The sequence below is a fragment of the Artemia sp. Qi Xiang Cuo genome, chromosome 11 (assembly GCF_049724085.1).
Source record: "Artemia sp. Qi Xiang Cuo chromosome 11, ASM4972408v1, whole genome shotgun sequence".
Taxonomy (NCBI): domain Eukaryota; kingdom Metazoa; phylum Arthropoda; class Branchiopoda; order Anostraca; family Artemiidae; genus Artemia; species Artemia sp. Qi Xiang Cuo.
Genome location: NC_142804.1, coordinates 69,223,838 through 69,238,572, shown reverse-complemented (window position 1 = coordinate 69,238,572; position 14,735 = coordinate 69,223,838). Strand labels below are relative to the sequence as shown.

General features: G+C 35.3%; 2 protein-coding genes across 2 annotated transcripts in view; one reads left to right on the top strand and one right to left on the bottom strand.

Annotated features, from left to right (window-relative positions):
* Positions 1-12,791, bottom strand: part of ND-B18 (NADH dehydrogenase (ubiquinone) B18 subunit) — a 38,513-nt gene extending 25,722 nt beyond the window's left edge. The window contains exon 1 of the mRNA XM_089097367.1: positions 12,623-12,791. Within this exon, the coding sequence (XP_088953493.1) occupies positions 12,623-12,761 (139 nt within the window). The 5' untranslated portion in view covers positions 12,762-12,791. The remainder of the gene's footprint in view (positions 1-12,622) is intronic.
* Positions 12,792-13,543: 752 nt separating this feature from the next.
* Positions 13,544-14,011, top strand: LOC148947284 (protein CFDP2-like). Its single transcript, XM_089096553.1, has one exon. The coding sequence runs from the start codon at positions 13,544-13,546 to the stop codon at positions 14,009-14,011; it is 468 nt and encodes a 155-aa protein (XP_088952679.1).
* Positions 14,012-14,735: the final 724 nt, after the last annotated feature.

Genomic DNA, 14,735 nt, shown 5'->3' with positions numbered 1-14,735 from the left:
ATATTTACATTATTTACATAGTTCACAACTTGGAATTCTACATCTGCATTGGGTTCGGAGGAGAGACTTCTCCTCCGCTTTTCGCGTTTTTTGACACAATACTGAGGTCACAGATTGCAAGGTTTTGTTCACCACCAGCTATTCTGTCCTTAAGCTCTGCAACAAGTGCTTTATATCTCTCTTGATCCTGTTTTGATCAATCATGGCGGAACTGTACTGCTCCTTTCCTTGAGAAAGACTCTTTCAAGATCTGTTTTTATTTGAAAGGATGACACAGTAAACAAAAGGGGCGGTGCCGTATTCTGGGTTGGATTGCTAGCCTGTATATTCTGCTTCAGGCGACGGACATTAGTTATGGGACCGCAATTGATTCCATACTTGGTTGATAAAAACTGCTTGAGAGCGTTAGTGTCATCAATGGAAGCGTCAATACCAAATGCAACAATGTTGTTTTTCCGTGACTCTTGGTCTTTTTCAGCATGGATGATCTGTTGTACTTTGGATTCTAATGACTGCTGAAAGTTGGCACTAAGTGCTCAGACTTCTGCTTGCACAATTTGCTTTGTTTCATCCATGCTACATTTTGAGGATAGGGCCACTTCCACACTATTTACTTTGTCTTTTATAGAACCTGAACTATTTTTAACAAAAAAAAACAAGAAAAAAGTGGTGGGGGAGGGGCTAGTTGCCTTCCGATTTAATGTCCAAACAAATGAGCCCTCTCTGAAGTATATACATTCATCCCTTTTATAAGAACCATGTTTGCCTCCAGGGAAGAACTTACAACATCTACCCCTAGGCCCTGGGGGTTTTGTTGACACCTGATTCTTTGTTATTTGACCTTTGCACTATTTCTGAGAAAATGGTCATCTCAAAAATTCTTTCGGATGGGTTTGGAGAAAAGGGTGTGGAGAGAGGAGGGGCTAGCTGCCCTACACTCACTTTAGACTCTTAAAACGTGAACTAGAACTTTCAGTTTCCAATTAAGCCCTCTAAGGTTTATACAAGCATCTCTTCCATAAAAACTATATATGCCCCCAGGGGATAACTTACAACACCTGCCCCCAGACCCTGGGGGGTGGTGTTGACACTGAAGTTTTTGTTATCTGATTGTGAACTATCAAATCTGCCCTCTGATCCCTTTTGACTCTTAAAAAGTGACCTAGAACTTTAATTTTCAATCAAATAAGCCCTCTCTGAAGTTTATACAAGCATCCCTTCTGTAAGAACCATATTTGACCCCAGGGTATAACTTTCAATGCTTGTGCCTGGGCCCTGGGAGGTTGTATTGATACTGGCATTTTTCTTATATGATCTTTGAACTATTTTTTTTTACAAAATGTCTATCTCAAAATTTGTATCTGATGCATTTTGGGAAAAAATGGAATGGGGAGGGGGAAAGCTACCCTCCAATCTCTTTTGACTCTGAAAAACTGAACTAGAACTTTTAATTTTCAATCAACCTTCTCCAAAGTTTTTACAAGCATCCCTTCTATTAGAACCATAGTTGCCAACAGGGCATAACTTACAATGCCTCCCCCTGGGCCCTGGTGGGTTGTGTCTACCCCAGAGTTTTTGTTATAGGAGCTTCGAACTATTTTTAACAAAATAGCTACCTCAAAATTTGTACATGATGTATTTGGGGGAAAAGGCAAGGGGGGAGGGTGGCTAGCTTCCTTTTAATCACATTACACTCTTAAAAAGTCAAATGGAAATTTCAATTTCCAATCAAATGAGCCATCTCTGAAGTTTATACAAGCATCCCTTCCATAAGAACCTTTTATGCCCCAAAGGCATTACTTAAAATGCCTGCCCTAGGGCCCTGGGCAGTTTTGTTATCTGACCTTTGAACTACTTTTAACAAAATGTCTATCTCCAAATTTTTATCTGAATCATTTGGGGAAAAGAGGGCATGTGGGGGTTGTGTCTACCCCAGAGTTTTTGTTATATGAGCTTTGAACTATTTTTAACAAAATAGCTACCTCAAAATTTGTAAATGATGTATTTGGGGAAAAAAGGCAAGGGGGGGGGGGAGGGTTGCTAGCTTCCTTTCAATCACATTACACTCTTAAAAAGTGAAATGGAAATTTCAATTTCCAATCAAATGAGCCATCTCTGAAGTTTATACAAGCATCCCTTCCATAAGAACCTTTTATGCCCCAAAGGCATTACTTAAAATGCCTGCCCTAGGGCCCTGGGCAGTTTTGTAACCTGACCTTTGAACTACTTTTAACAAAATGTCTATCTCCAAATTTTTATCTGATGTATTTGGGGAAAAGAGGGCATGTGGGGGGGGGGGAGGGTAGTTACCCTCTAATCTCTTTTGATTCTTAAAAAGTGAACTAGAACTTTTAATTTTCAATCAAATGAGCGCTCTCTGAAGTTTATATAAGCATCCCTTCTATAAGAACCATACTTATCCCCAGGGCCTAACTTACAATGCCTGTGCCCAGGCCCTGGGGGGCTGTGTATACACTGGAGTTTTGTTTATATGATCTTTGAACTTTTTTTTAACAAAATGGCTATCTCAAAATTTATATTGGATGTATTTGGGAAAAAGGGCTTGGGGAGGGGGGGGTGCTATTTGCACTCAGATCATTTTTTGACTCTTAAAAAGGGCATTAAAATTCCAGATTTCCAATCAAATGAGCCTGCTCAGAAGTTAATGCTATGACCCCTTCTATATGAAGTGCCTCTGGAAAAAAAAAATAAAACATTGAAGCCATATGGCCTTTACTATGGGCAATGCTATTGTGTTGCCTCTGATGAATTATTCAGACAACTAAGAAACAAACTTACCTCTAAAGTCAGAATTGCTTCCTGAATCCAACTTTAAAATTGATTTACATTAAAAATTAACTTTACCCCCAACCCTATACATACCAATTCATGGTATATATTTGGGTAAATTTCTAGTAAGCAAAATAATTTAGCAAAGATGAAACTTTGTTGTCAACAATTCAGGGTATATATTTGCACATTAGGGGGTGGGGGATAAATTTTTAGGTAAATTTCCAGTTTGCCATATAATTTAGCTAGTATGAAAGTGAAAACATCATTTTATGCTTTTATATGCTCTTTCATAATTCATATAAATATCTTTGGGACCCCTTCAAGGACTTAAGATGCAATTAGCCCCAGAAGCAATTATTGATTTATGAAAGAGCATGAAAAAGGCATCAAAAGATGTTTTTATTTTTGTTGATAGCATTCAAAAAACATGAAACAGTAGGAAAACAGTTTTGAGTTGCCAAATAACGAGATTTGAATTGTTAATATATTACTATTGAACATCTTAGGGTAAAAAACCAGTATCCAATTGAGTAAAATTATATAAGACTAAAACCTTCACATTTTGTGACCAAAGAGGTACTAAGAAGAATTGTATATATCAGAGAAAAGCTAACAATCTAAGCTATACATTAATATGATTTTTATTAAAATCATTTAAGATGAAACACTTGAAATCAAGGCCATACCCAGAAGGGGGTTTGACCCCCCCCCCAAAAAAAATGTTTGTCTGACTTGTAAAAATGTAACAAAATGAATATAAACAAATTGTGTATGCATTTTTTAAGTTTTTTTTTGTGTAACCCCCCCCTCAAAAAAAAAAATTCGAGTAAAACCCTCTCAAAAAAGATCCTGGGTACATGCTTGCTTGAAATTATTAGTTTATTGACTTACCTACAAGGACCTCTTTTTGGACTTGCCAATTATTGTATTTTGGTGTATATATCCTTTTAGTGTTTCAGTTTTATTCACATATTAACAGAGAGCTGATTCTAAAAATGTAACTTCATTGTTTGATGTTAATTCAATAAATCACAAATATTAAATATAATTTTTTCTTTTCAATTGCTTGTCAAAACAGAGACCACATTTTTTATTTATGCTGAAAAATTGACAAAGAAGGCAGAGTTCTTGTTAATGCCCTTACACTTCATCATGCTGTAGTAAAATAGGGGTGGTCCATAAACATGGAAACCTATTTTTCCAGAAAACCAAAGAAAAGTGGTCTTTTCCAAAAAAAAAAACATCTTTGTGTGGTTACAAAAATGAAATACATTTGGGGTCCCTTTAAGGGCTCAAGATGCAAATAGCCCTAAAGCAATTTGCCTAGGCCTAATGAGTTATGAAACAGCATAAAAAAGGCATCAAATGATAATTTAACTTTCATCTTAGCTAAATTATATGGCCTGCTAGAAATTTAGGTCAATGTCTACTAAATCATATTATTGAGTTAGGACTAAAGTGAATACACCATTTGCTGCCTTTTTTATGCTGATTACAGATATATTAAGCATTTCTATCGGAAATGAACTTCAGCCCCCCCCTCTATAGCCTATGCCAATTCAGGGTTAGGTTAGATATAGCCTATATAGGGGGGGGGCTGAAATTCATTTCCGATAGAAATACTTATTATATTTGTAATAAGCATAAAAAAAGGCATTGAATGGTGTATTCTCTTAATTCCTAACTCAATAATATGATTTGGTAGATATTGACCAAAGTTTATCTATTTTTGCAGATTAGGGGATGTGGGTGAAGTTCAAACTTAAATCTTGCCTACAGTCAGATTTGCACCCTGAATCCAAATTTGACATTCATTTGCACCAGAAAGTAATTTTACCCCAGCTTTATAACAGTAGGCTAACTAATAGAATGATATACTTTTCTTTTTCCTATGTAATACTATGTCTGGTAAAATTCTACTTTAGTTACTTTTGGCTATCTTGGAAAGGAGTTGGGTTAGGAAAATGAAACTTTCAGGGATGGATGTACATGCTAAGGTTTGTCCCGGGAAGGTACTTTGAAGTACCTACCTCCACTCATCCCCCCTCTATATACTGGTAAATTACTGCACATTACTAGTTGTTTTTAACTCATATTTCATCCTATATTACTATCATAAATATAAATCACTGCTGACCTTACACAACTTCTGCTTTTAACCTTGTTCATTAAAATATATTCCAAAATCCTATTTAAATCCTAAGCAATTTAATTTTCAACCCATGCGGACTTTCTTTATGGTATATGAACCCCGGTTAGTTGTGATGTCACACTTGCCTTATCAGACACCCTTACCCTTAAGGGTAGCAGGCACATGCCAAACAACTCTGTTGATAAGACCATTTAAACTGTATTAATTAGGGAAAGGATTTCACAAGAGAGATCAGTAAAAATAACCTAATCCTTTTTAGAGGACAAATTATGTCATAGGAAGATGTTTAGGAAGCATTAATAGATAAAGTGCTAAAAACATCAGAATCGACTTCAGAGGACACGTTATATCACGGAAAGAGGTTTTTAAAATCCCCCTTCCCCCCAAACTCAAAATTTACAAATTTTTAATTTATAATCTTTTAAATATTTATAAAGCACTAATAGAGAGAGCGCTAAAATTTTCAGACGGGACTTCAGAGGACACTTTATCTCACGGGTATAGTGTTTGAAACTCCTTCGGCCCCCCTACCTCTAAATATTACAAAATTTTATTTTAAATGCTGTTGAAATTTTTATGAATATTTATGATACATAGCGCTCCAAACTTCCGACTCAACTTCTGAGGAACCAGGCTATAACGTGAAGTGGTTTTTAAAATCCCCCTTCCGCACAAACTCAATTTTCAAAAATTATACTTTAGAAGCTTTTTTAAATATTTCTAAAGCACTAATACATAGAGTGCTAAAAACATCAGAATAGACTTCAGAGTACACGTTATATCATGTTAATTTTGTTATAGTAACAAAATTCAAAAAAAAAAAAATATAATCACAATATAAAAATAATATTCATGTGAATTAATTAATAAATAAAAATTAGATATAGCTATAAAATGTTAAGAAGCGACTTAAGAGGACAAGCTATATCAGGGGAAGAGGGTTTTAAAATCCCCCTTCCCCCCAAACTCAAAATTTTCAAAAATTCTACTTTAGAAGGTTTTTTAAATATTTCTAAAGCGCTAAGACATAGAGTACTAAAAACATCAGAATCGACTTCAGAGGACACGTTATATCACGGGAAGAGGTTTTTAAAACCCCCTTCTTCCCAAACTCAAAATTTTCTAAAATTCTACTTTAGGAGCTTTTTAAATATTTCTAAAGCGCTAAAACATAGAGTGCTACGGGAAGAGGTTTTGAAAATCCTCCTTCAAGGAGGATTTTCAAAGCACTCTACAGGAAGAGGTTTTGAAAATCCTCCTTCCCCCCAAACTCAAAATTTTCCAAAATTCTACTTTAGAAGGTTTTTTAAATATTTATAAAGCTCTAAGACATAAAGCGCTACAAATATCGGAATCGACTTCAGAGGAAAAAATATGTTATGGGATGATGTTTTTGAAATCCCCCTTCCCTCAAACTCAAAATTTTCCAAAACTTTAATTTCGAAGCTTTTTTCAATAGTTCTAAAGCGCTAAGACATAGAGTGCTAAAAACATCAGAATCGACTTCAGAGGACACGTTATATCACTGGAAGTTGTTTTTAAAATCCCCCTTCCACCCAAACTCAAATTTTTCAAAAATTATACTTTAGAAGATTTTTAAATATTTCTAAAGCTCTAAGACATAGAGTGCTAAAAACATCAGAATCGACTTCAGAGGACACGTTATATCACGGGAAGAGGTTTTTAAAATCCCCCTTCCCCCCAATCTCAAAATTTTCTAAAATTCTGCTTTAGGAGATTTTTAAATATTTCTAAATCACTAAGACATTGAGTGCTAAAAACATGAGAATCGACTTCAGAGGACACGTTATATAACGGGAAGATGTTTTTGAAATCCCCCTTCCCCCAAACTCAAAAATTTCCAAAATTTTACTTTAGAAGCTTTTTAAATATTTCTAAAGCACTAATAGATAGAGCACTACAAATATCAGAATTGACTTCAGAGGACAAATTATGTTACGGGAAGATGTTTTTGGAATCTCCCTTCCCCCCTAACTCAAAATTTTCAAAAATTATAATTTATAAGATATATAAATATTAGTAATTATTTTATAGATTGTCATATAAAACATTAATGATATAATAAATAGTAAAACTTTGATAAGGTTAATATGTTTTTTAAAACCCCCGAAAAACACAATCAATAATTTCCAAAACTTAAATATCGTCGCATATGTATATATTTATACATAAATCCGAAACATAGCAAGCCATACTACGGAAACGAATATAGAGGACACGTTATATCACGGGAAGTGGTTTTGAATATCCCCCTTCCTCCCAAACTAAAAATTTTCCAAAATTCTACTTTATAAGCTTTTTAAATATTTCTAAAGCGCTAAGACATAGAGTGCTAAAAACATCAGAATCGACTTCAGAGGACACGTTATATCACGGGAAGAGGTTTTTAAAATCCCCCTTCCCCCCAATCTCAAAATTTTCTAAAATTCTGCTTTAGTAGCTTTTTAAATATTTCTAAAGCACTAAGACATTGAGTGCTAAAAACATCAGAATCGACTTCAGAGGACAAATTATGTTACGGCAAGATGTTTTTGGAATCCCCCTTCCCCCCTAACTCAAAATTTTCCAAAATTCTACTTTAGAAGCTTTCTAAATATTTCTAAAGCTTTAATAGATAGAGAGCTAAAAACATCAGAATCAACTTCAGAGGACACATTATATCACGGGAAGATGTTTTGAAAATCCCCCTTCCCCCCAAACTCAAAATTTTCAAAAAATCTAATTTAGAATATTTTAAAATATTTCTAAAGCACTAATAGATAGAGGTCTAAAAACATCAGAATCGAATTCAGAGGACACGTTATATCATGGGAAGAGGTTTTTAAAATCCCCCTTCCCCCCAAACTCAAAATTTTCTAAAATTCTATTTTAGAAGCTTTTTAAATATTTCTAAAGCAATAATAGATAGAGTGCTAAAAACATCAAAATCCACTTCAGAGGACACGTTATATCACGGGAAGAGGTTTTTAAAATCCCCCTTCCCCCAAACTCAAAATTTTCCAAATTTTTACTTTAGGAGCTTTTTAAATATTTCTAAAGCGCTAAGACATAGAGCGCTACAAACATCAGAATCAACTTTAGAGGACAATTTATGTTATGGGAAGATGTTTTTTATGTCATGGGAAGATGTTTTTGAAATACCCATTACCCATTGAAATTTTGACAAAACAACATTTTACCTTAATTTTCAGTTATCAGTTTCTTTTTCTCTGGCTATAGTTCTGAAAATGCAATTTCAGTTATTTGAGTAGAATCTTAAGCCATATCAATGTTTTATTTCCAAAATTTAGGAAATGTATTTGCATATATTTAAAACCTTATAATTTGGGATTGAGAAAAATTTTGAAGCTGAAAACAATTTTGTTGTACTTCATTTAAACAGAAGATCTATTTTGCAAGGTTCCGTTGCTATAACTCACAAATTTTTAAAGGTTACTCAAAGTTTTAGAAATCCTCCTTACCATTCATCCCATTCCCCCTTCATACTCTAAAATCTGGTTGATAATTTGAAATTTGAAAAGCCTTATTTTCCACGGGGGTATTTTTTGGGGGGAGGGGGATTTTCCGTGAGGGTATTTCTCGTGGGGAGGGGGGTATTTTCTGCGGGGAGGTATTTTCCGGGGGGATTTTCCAGCGGGTATTCGCCAAGAACCACAAATTTGATGGTATGAGTTTTATTAAAATCTTTGACTTTTAGGGCTTGTTTCACCCTTTTACGAAACTTAGACAAATTTTTTAGACAGGCAATTTATCAACCAGATTTTAGAGTATTATTCCAGTGCAACACGTTGCAACGAAATGGTCAGCTTAGATTAGTATAAGCAGGGGCACCTCAAGCAGGTTGCTGACCACTGCCCTCACCCACCCCCTCCCCCCGCTATCAAATCCCCTTGCAGCTAACCTTTGCACCCTCTAAAGAAAATTTTTATATAAGTTCAAACATTTTTTACATATTTTAAATCGCGGATTTAAAAAATAAAAGCAAAAATTTTCAACATTATAGAATTAAGCTATTTGAATATGTTTTATGTGGTTACCCAACTCAAAATGTTAAGTGGTTTCCAAAAAAAAATAATCAAAACGAATATAGATTATTTGTTACTTGTGCATTATAAATAGCCCACCACTATAGACTGTACAAGGAAACCAGACAAACGGGTATTTGTTAGACAAATGGATCGCAAAGCGTGATTTCTTATTGCGTTTACAATATTGAAACTGTGTTTTTTTTGGGTTTAGGGAGGGAAAAAGGTACCTGGGTTAGGTTACGTATTTAATATATGCTATGATTTACCCCCCACCCCCTAATGTGCCAATATATATCCCAAATTACTTTATAAAATATTATATTTTAATCATATTTTATTTTATTTAATTAAAATTAACCAAAATTAACTTATTTAGTGTATAGTGTTGGATTATTTATAATGCACAAGTACCGAATAATCTATAGTCAAATATTTACTTCTGCCCCCTCTCTCCCCCTCCCTATTTACACTTTAATAACGTCTCGTAGCTTCAAGAATCAAGATTACTACACTAAACTATTTGGACAAAAACATTTGAACTGCTTTCAGAACAAATGGGGTTAGATATCGTAAATTGCCAAATTTTCTGTTACAATGTTTTAAAAAATAATTAGTAAATAATACCCATAAAAAACAAATTAGTTGGGGTTATAAAGCTCCAATATATATTTCATGAAATGGTGCATTCTTGAGGAGATTGAATATTTTTTTTGAAATAGTGCTCTGCCAGATATCATTCCATATGTTCTTCTCTTCTGCCATATCTGGGTATATTGTCTCGAACGTCACGCCAGTGTCTTTCGATGTTTTGTGTGTGAGCACCTGTTGCAGGGTCAACAAAATATACTGTGGTCGATGCATAAATGCTGATAGACCTGGCTAGCCAGGCAAACATAGGCCCTCCAACAGTCACTGATAATTGTTGTCCCAGGCAGGATTCGCTTTTGGATAAGTCCCAACAACACGGCACTACTTCTATCTGGCACAGAAACCATAAATGAATTACCAGTTCCTCGCTCTATTCCACCAAATACCCATTTACCCTTGACAATCCGACCACTATTATATTTACGCTTCCCAAAATGGGCTTCATCTATCTCAACAATGACTCCTTCTCCTCCCAAAGGAGCAAAGTTTGAATGACATATGTATATACAAACCTCTCTGCAGAACTGGCTCCAATCCACAAAGGTTTGTTTACAACAAGTAACATTGTTGATCATGAAATCCTTCCTTGGAGACGGTATTTGAAGCCAAATCCTCAAAAAACGGAAATTTTCTAGCTCAGAAAGGTGTGAACGAGCCATCCATGTTTTGTCATAGATCGATTTTGAAAAATTACACTTTACCTGAGAATATTCACGGCCACCTCGGATAGGTATAAGCCTAGACTTCTGGCAACGGAACGAATTTCTATATTTTACACAAATCTGGCCACAAATATCGCAATTCCTGCTTCTCAATAACATGCAATGGTTATAATACAACTCTAAGACTGCCTCAACAGTAGAAAATTGAACGATACCACCACAGAAATTTATTTCACAAAAATTGCAAGACATATCTCAGTAATTGTCATTTAAAGACTGAAGCTGTAACTTGTAATATCTATTGCGGCTTTAAGTAATTGTTTCATTGTTAAACAGCAGGAATAGTTGAACAAACATAACAGTGAATTGGGTTATGAATATATTGGAAAGATAGGTCAACTTAGTATGGGTTTTTCCTGCATTTGAAATAGTCGCTTCTTAACAGATGTAAATATCCTCGTCTATTCTGATGTTTTTAGCACTCTATCTATTAGTGCTTTATAAATATTTAAAAAGCTTCTAAAGTAGCTTTTTGGAAAATTTTGAGTTTGGGGGGAAGGGGGATTTTAACAACCTCTTCCCGTGATATAACATGTCATCTGAAGTTGATTCTGATGTTTTTAGAACTCTATCTCTTAATGCTTTAGAAATATTTATAAAGCTTCTAAAGTAGAATTTTAGAAAATTTTGAGATTGGGGGGAAGGGGATTTTGAGTTAGGAATTTTGAGTTAGGGGGAAGGGGGATTCCTAAAACATCTTCCCGTAACATAATTTGTCCTCTGAAGTCAATTCTGATATTTGTAGTGCTCTATCTATTAGTGCTTTAGTAATTTTTAAAAAAGCTTATAAAGTAAAATTTTGGAAAATTTTGAGTTAGGGGGGAAGGGGGATTTTAAAACCCTCTTCCCGTGATATAACGTGTCCTCTGAAGTCAATTCTGAAACTTGTAGCTCTCTATCTCTTAGTGCTTTATAAATATATAAAAAAGCTTATAAAGTAAAATTTTTGTAAATTTTGTGTTTGGGGGAAAGGGGGATTTTCAAAACCTCTTCCTGTGATATAAGGTGTCCTCTGAAGTCGATTCTGATGTTTTTAGCACTCAATGTCTTAGCGCTTTAGAAATATTTAAAAAGCTTCTAAATTATAATTTTTGAAAATTTTGAGTTTGGGTGGAAGGGGGATTTTCAAAACCACTTCCCGTGATATAAAGTGTCCTCTGAAGTCGATTCTGATGTTTTTAGCACTCTATCTATTAAAGCTTAAGAAATATTTAAAAAGCTTCTAAAATAAAATTTTGGAAATTTTTGAGTTTGGGTGGAAGGGGGATTTTAAAACCCTCTTCCCCTGATATAACGTGTCCTCTGAAGTCAATTCTGAAACTTGTAGCGCTCTATCTATTAGTGCTTTAGAAATATTTAAAAAGCTTATAAAGTAAAATTTTGGAAATTTTGAGTTTGGGGGGAAGGGGGATTTTAAAAACCTCTTCCCGTGATATAACGTGTCCTCTGAAGTCGATTCTGATGTTTTTAGCACTCTATCTATTAATGCTTCCTAAACATCTTCCTATGACATAATTTGTCCTCTAAAAAGGATTAGGTTATTTTTACTGTTCTCTCTTGTGAAATCCTTTCCCTAATTAATACAGTTTAAATGGTCTTATCAACAGAGTCCTTTGGCATGTGCCTGCTACCCTTAAGGGTAAGGGTGTCTGATAAGGCAAGTGTGACATCACAACTAACCGGGTTTCATATACCATAAAGAAAGTCAGCATGGGTTGAAAATTAAATGGCTTAGGATTTAAATAGGATTTTGGAATATATTTTTATTAACTTGTTTTATAGAATTTGTTTGTTTTTTAATGATTTTTTTTTTTTTTTTTTTTTTATTTAATTTTTAATTATGATTTAAAAAAAACTTGTTATGTGCTTTAATATAACATGCTATAGAGGGGGGGGGAGGCTGAGAGGTGAGTACTTAAAAGTACCTTCCTGGGACAAACCTTAGCATGTACATCCATCCCTGAAAGTTTCATTTTCCTAACCCAACTCCTTTCCAAGATAGCCAAAAGTAACTAAAGTAGAATTTTACCCTATGTCTTATAATTGTCTTTAATTTGACATGATTGAAATAGCCTATTTGCAAAGAGCAATAGGCTAGCTTCAATGGGGAATTGAGTGGTAAACAAAGACCTTGCTATGTTTATTTCCTAGCATAGTCTATCAGACTTCCGTACTACAACATAAGATTTACCTTTCATAAAGAGAAGTGATATTGCATAACAAGGATATGAGAATTCATCAATTCCAGTGATACTTACCTCTAGGCTTTCTTTCATAATCAAAGCCTTCATGAGGATCATACTTTGGATCCCTATATCTTTTATCTAGATTTCCCAGTCTTAGACCTTCTTTTTCTTTAACAAATGACATATCAGCCAGCCATTGGAGAAGTCCCATTTTTCACTGGAAAATTTGTTTTATTTTTATTAATACTCCTTTTCTTTATTAAGTGCTTTCTTTATTATCAATCCTAGAATTTATTTTTTGTCTGTTTCGGCTAAAAGATCTACTAGATTGAGCCCGATTTCGCTAAATAAGGCCAAAATTGCACGTTTTGCAGCTTTTGCCATGGCGCAAAAGAGCAGGGGCAAAACTACAGTATTTCTATTGGAGGGAGCAAGAGGGGGTGCTATTCAAGTGGTAGTGGTGAAAAGTAACTTTTTAACAAACACGCTAGTTGGTAAATTTGAAAACACAATACATTACAAGCAATAAACAAACATTAAACATCATAAATACAAGTGGTGGTGCTTGTCTTTTAATAAAATTGTCAGCAATAAGCTGGTATGGACAACAGTATTATAGCATAAACAAGCTTTCGGGTGAGCGAAGGTAAATGTCACATACATTCGGCTTACTTCAGTCAGATTCACCAAAAATTCTGCAATACATATTTCCTCTCCGCTTCCCCCAGCTCCCGCGCCCAGCAAAGGATGCTCAATCTCATGATTGAACCAAGTTATATTCTAATAGCCTCGGGTGTCGCACTATTCATGTGCTTGTAATTTTGATTGGAGGGTTAGGCAAAGGATTTGCGTCCTTTTCCCGTCAAAACCAATCAGCGATTGAAACATCAATGAAGAATAAACGCCTCAAATGACGACAACAAGGAATCACCCGGGTCTAATTTTATGGTCGCAAAACGACCTCTTAGGTTTGGTTTTCGGAACGTAGAGACAATGTGGCAGCTCAACAAAACCGAGTGGATCCTGCAAAAAGCAGCTGCCTACAATCTTGACATAATAGCACTGTCAGAAGTGAGATGGACCGGTTTTGGCAAAGAAACACTTGATAATGGCCGAAAAATAATCTACAGTGGACTCAAAAAGAAGCGAGAAGCAGGAGTATCAATGTTAATGTCCCAAAAGGCAGCGAAATACCTCATCAGCTGGACTTCTGTCCACAATAGATTAATTTTTGTGAGGGTCCTGGGACACCACATGAAATTGACTGTAGTTGCGTGTTATGGACCAACGAATGATGATGAAGAGGGGGTTAAAAAGCGTTTCTCTGACACTCTTAACTCAGTGTTCAAAGAGATACCGCATCATGACGTAGTTATATTCGACAGGTGCTTCAACGACAAAGTAGGCAACGATAAATCCTACTGCTCAGAAGTACTTGTCCTACATGGTCTCAGCAACTGAAATGAAAATGGAGCCCTACTTATAGGGTTGGCTTCCACAAATGATCTCCTAATTGGCGGAACACAATTTAGTCACAAAAATATCCAAAAGTATGGGCCTGCCGTGACGGTACAACACAAAATCAGATTGACCACTTTCTTATAAATAAGACATGGCGATCAACTCTTCAAGACGTAAGGACACTCAGAGGAGCTGACGTGGGCTAAGACGACAGTCTCTGTATAGCCAAGATTGTGATCAAACTGAAGACCTCAAAAAAGAAGACATACTCCTTGATGGCCCTATATAACTGATAACCTTGCTGAACCAGAAGTTAGGAGGAAATTCTTTTTGAGTCTCCACAATAGGTTTAAGGCTGTTATACATCTGGGTCTAGGAGAGGGAGACGTGGACACTATATGGGATAGTATAAGCAACGCTTTCAATAATGTCGCAAAGGAAGTGTTTGGACATAAAAAAAGACAAAAACACCAGTAGATCTCTGATGAAACTTGGCACTTGATCTATGAAAAAAAATTCTGAGACAAAATTAGTTTTATCAGGATTCCAGAATGATGCAGTGACGAAGCTCCAGGCGTATAGGGATAAAGACAAGCTCGTGAAGAAAATGATAGATCCGACAAAAGGACTTTCCTGGAGAACCAGGCAGCGGAAACAGAGACGGTGGCAAAAAAAGGAGATTCCAAGACGGTCTACAGGATCACTAACGAGATGATCGACAAGC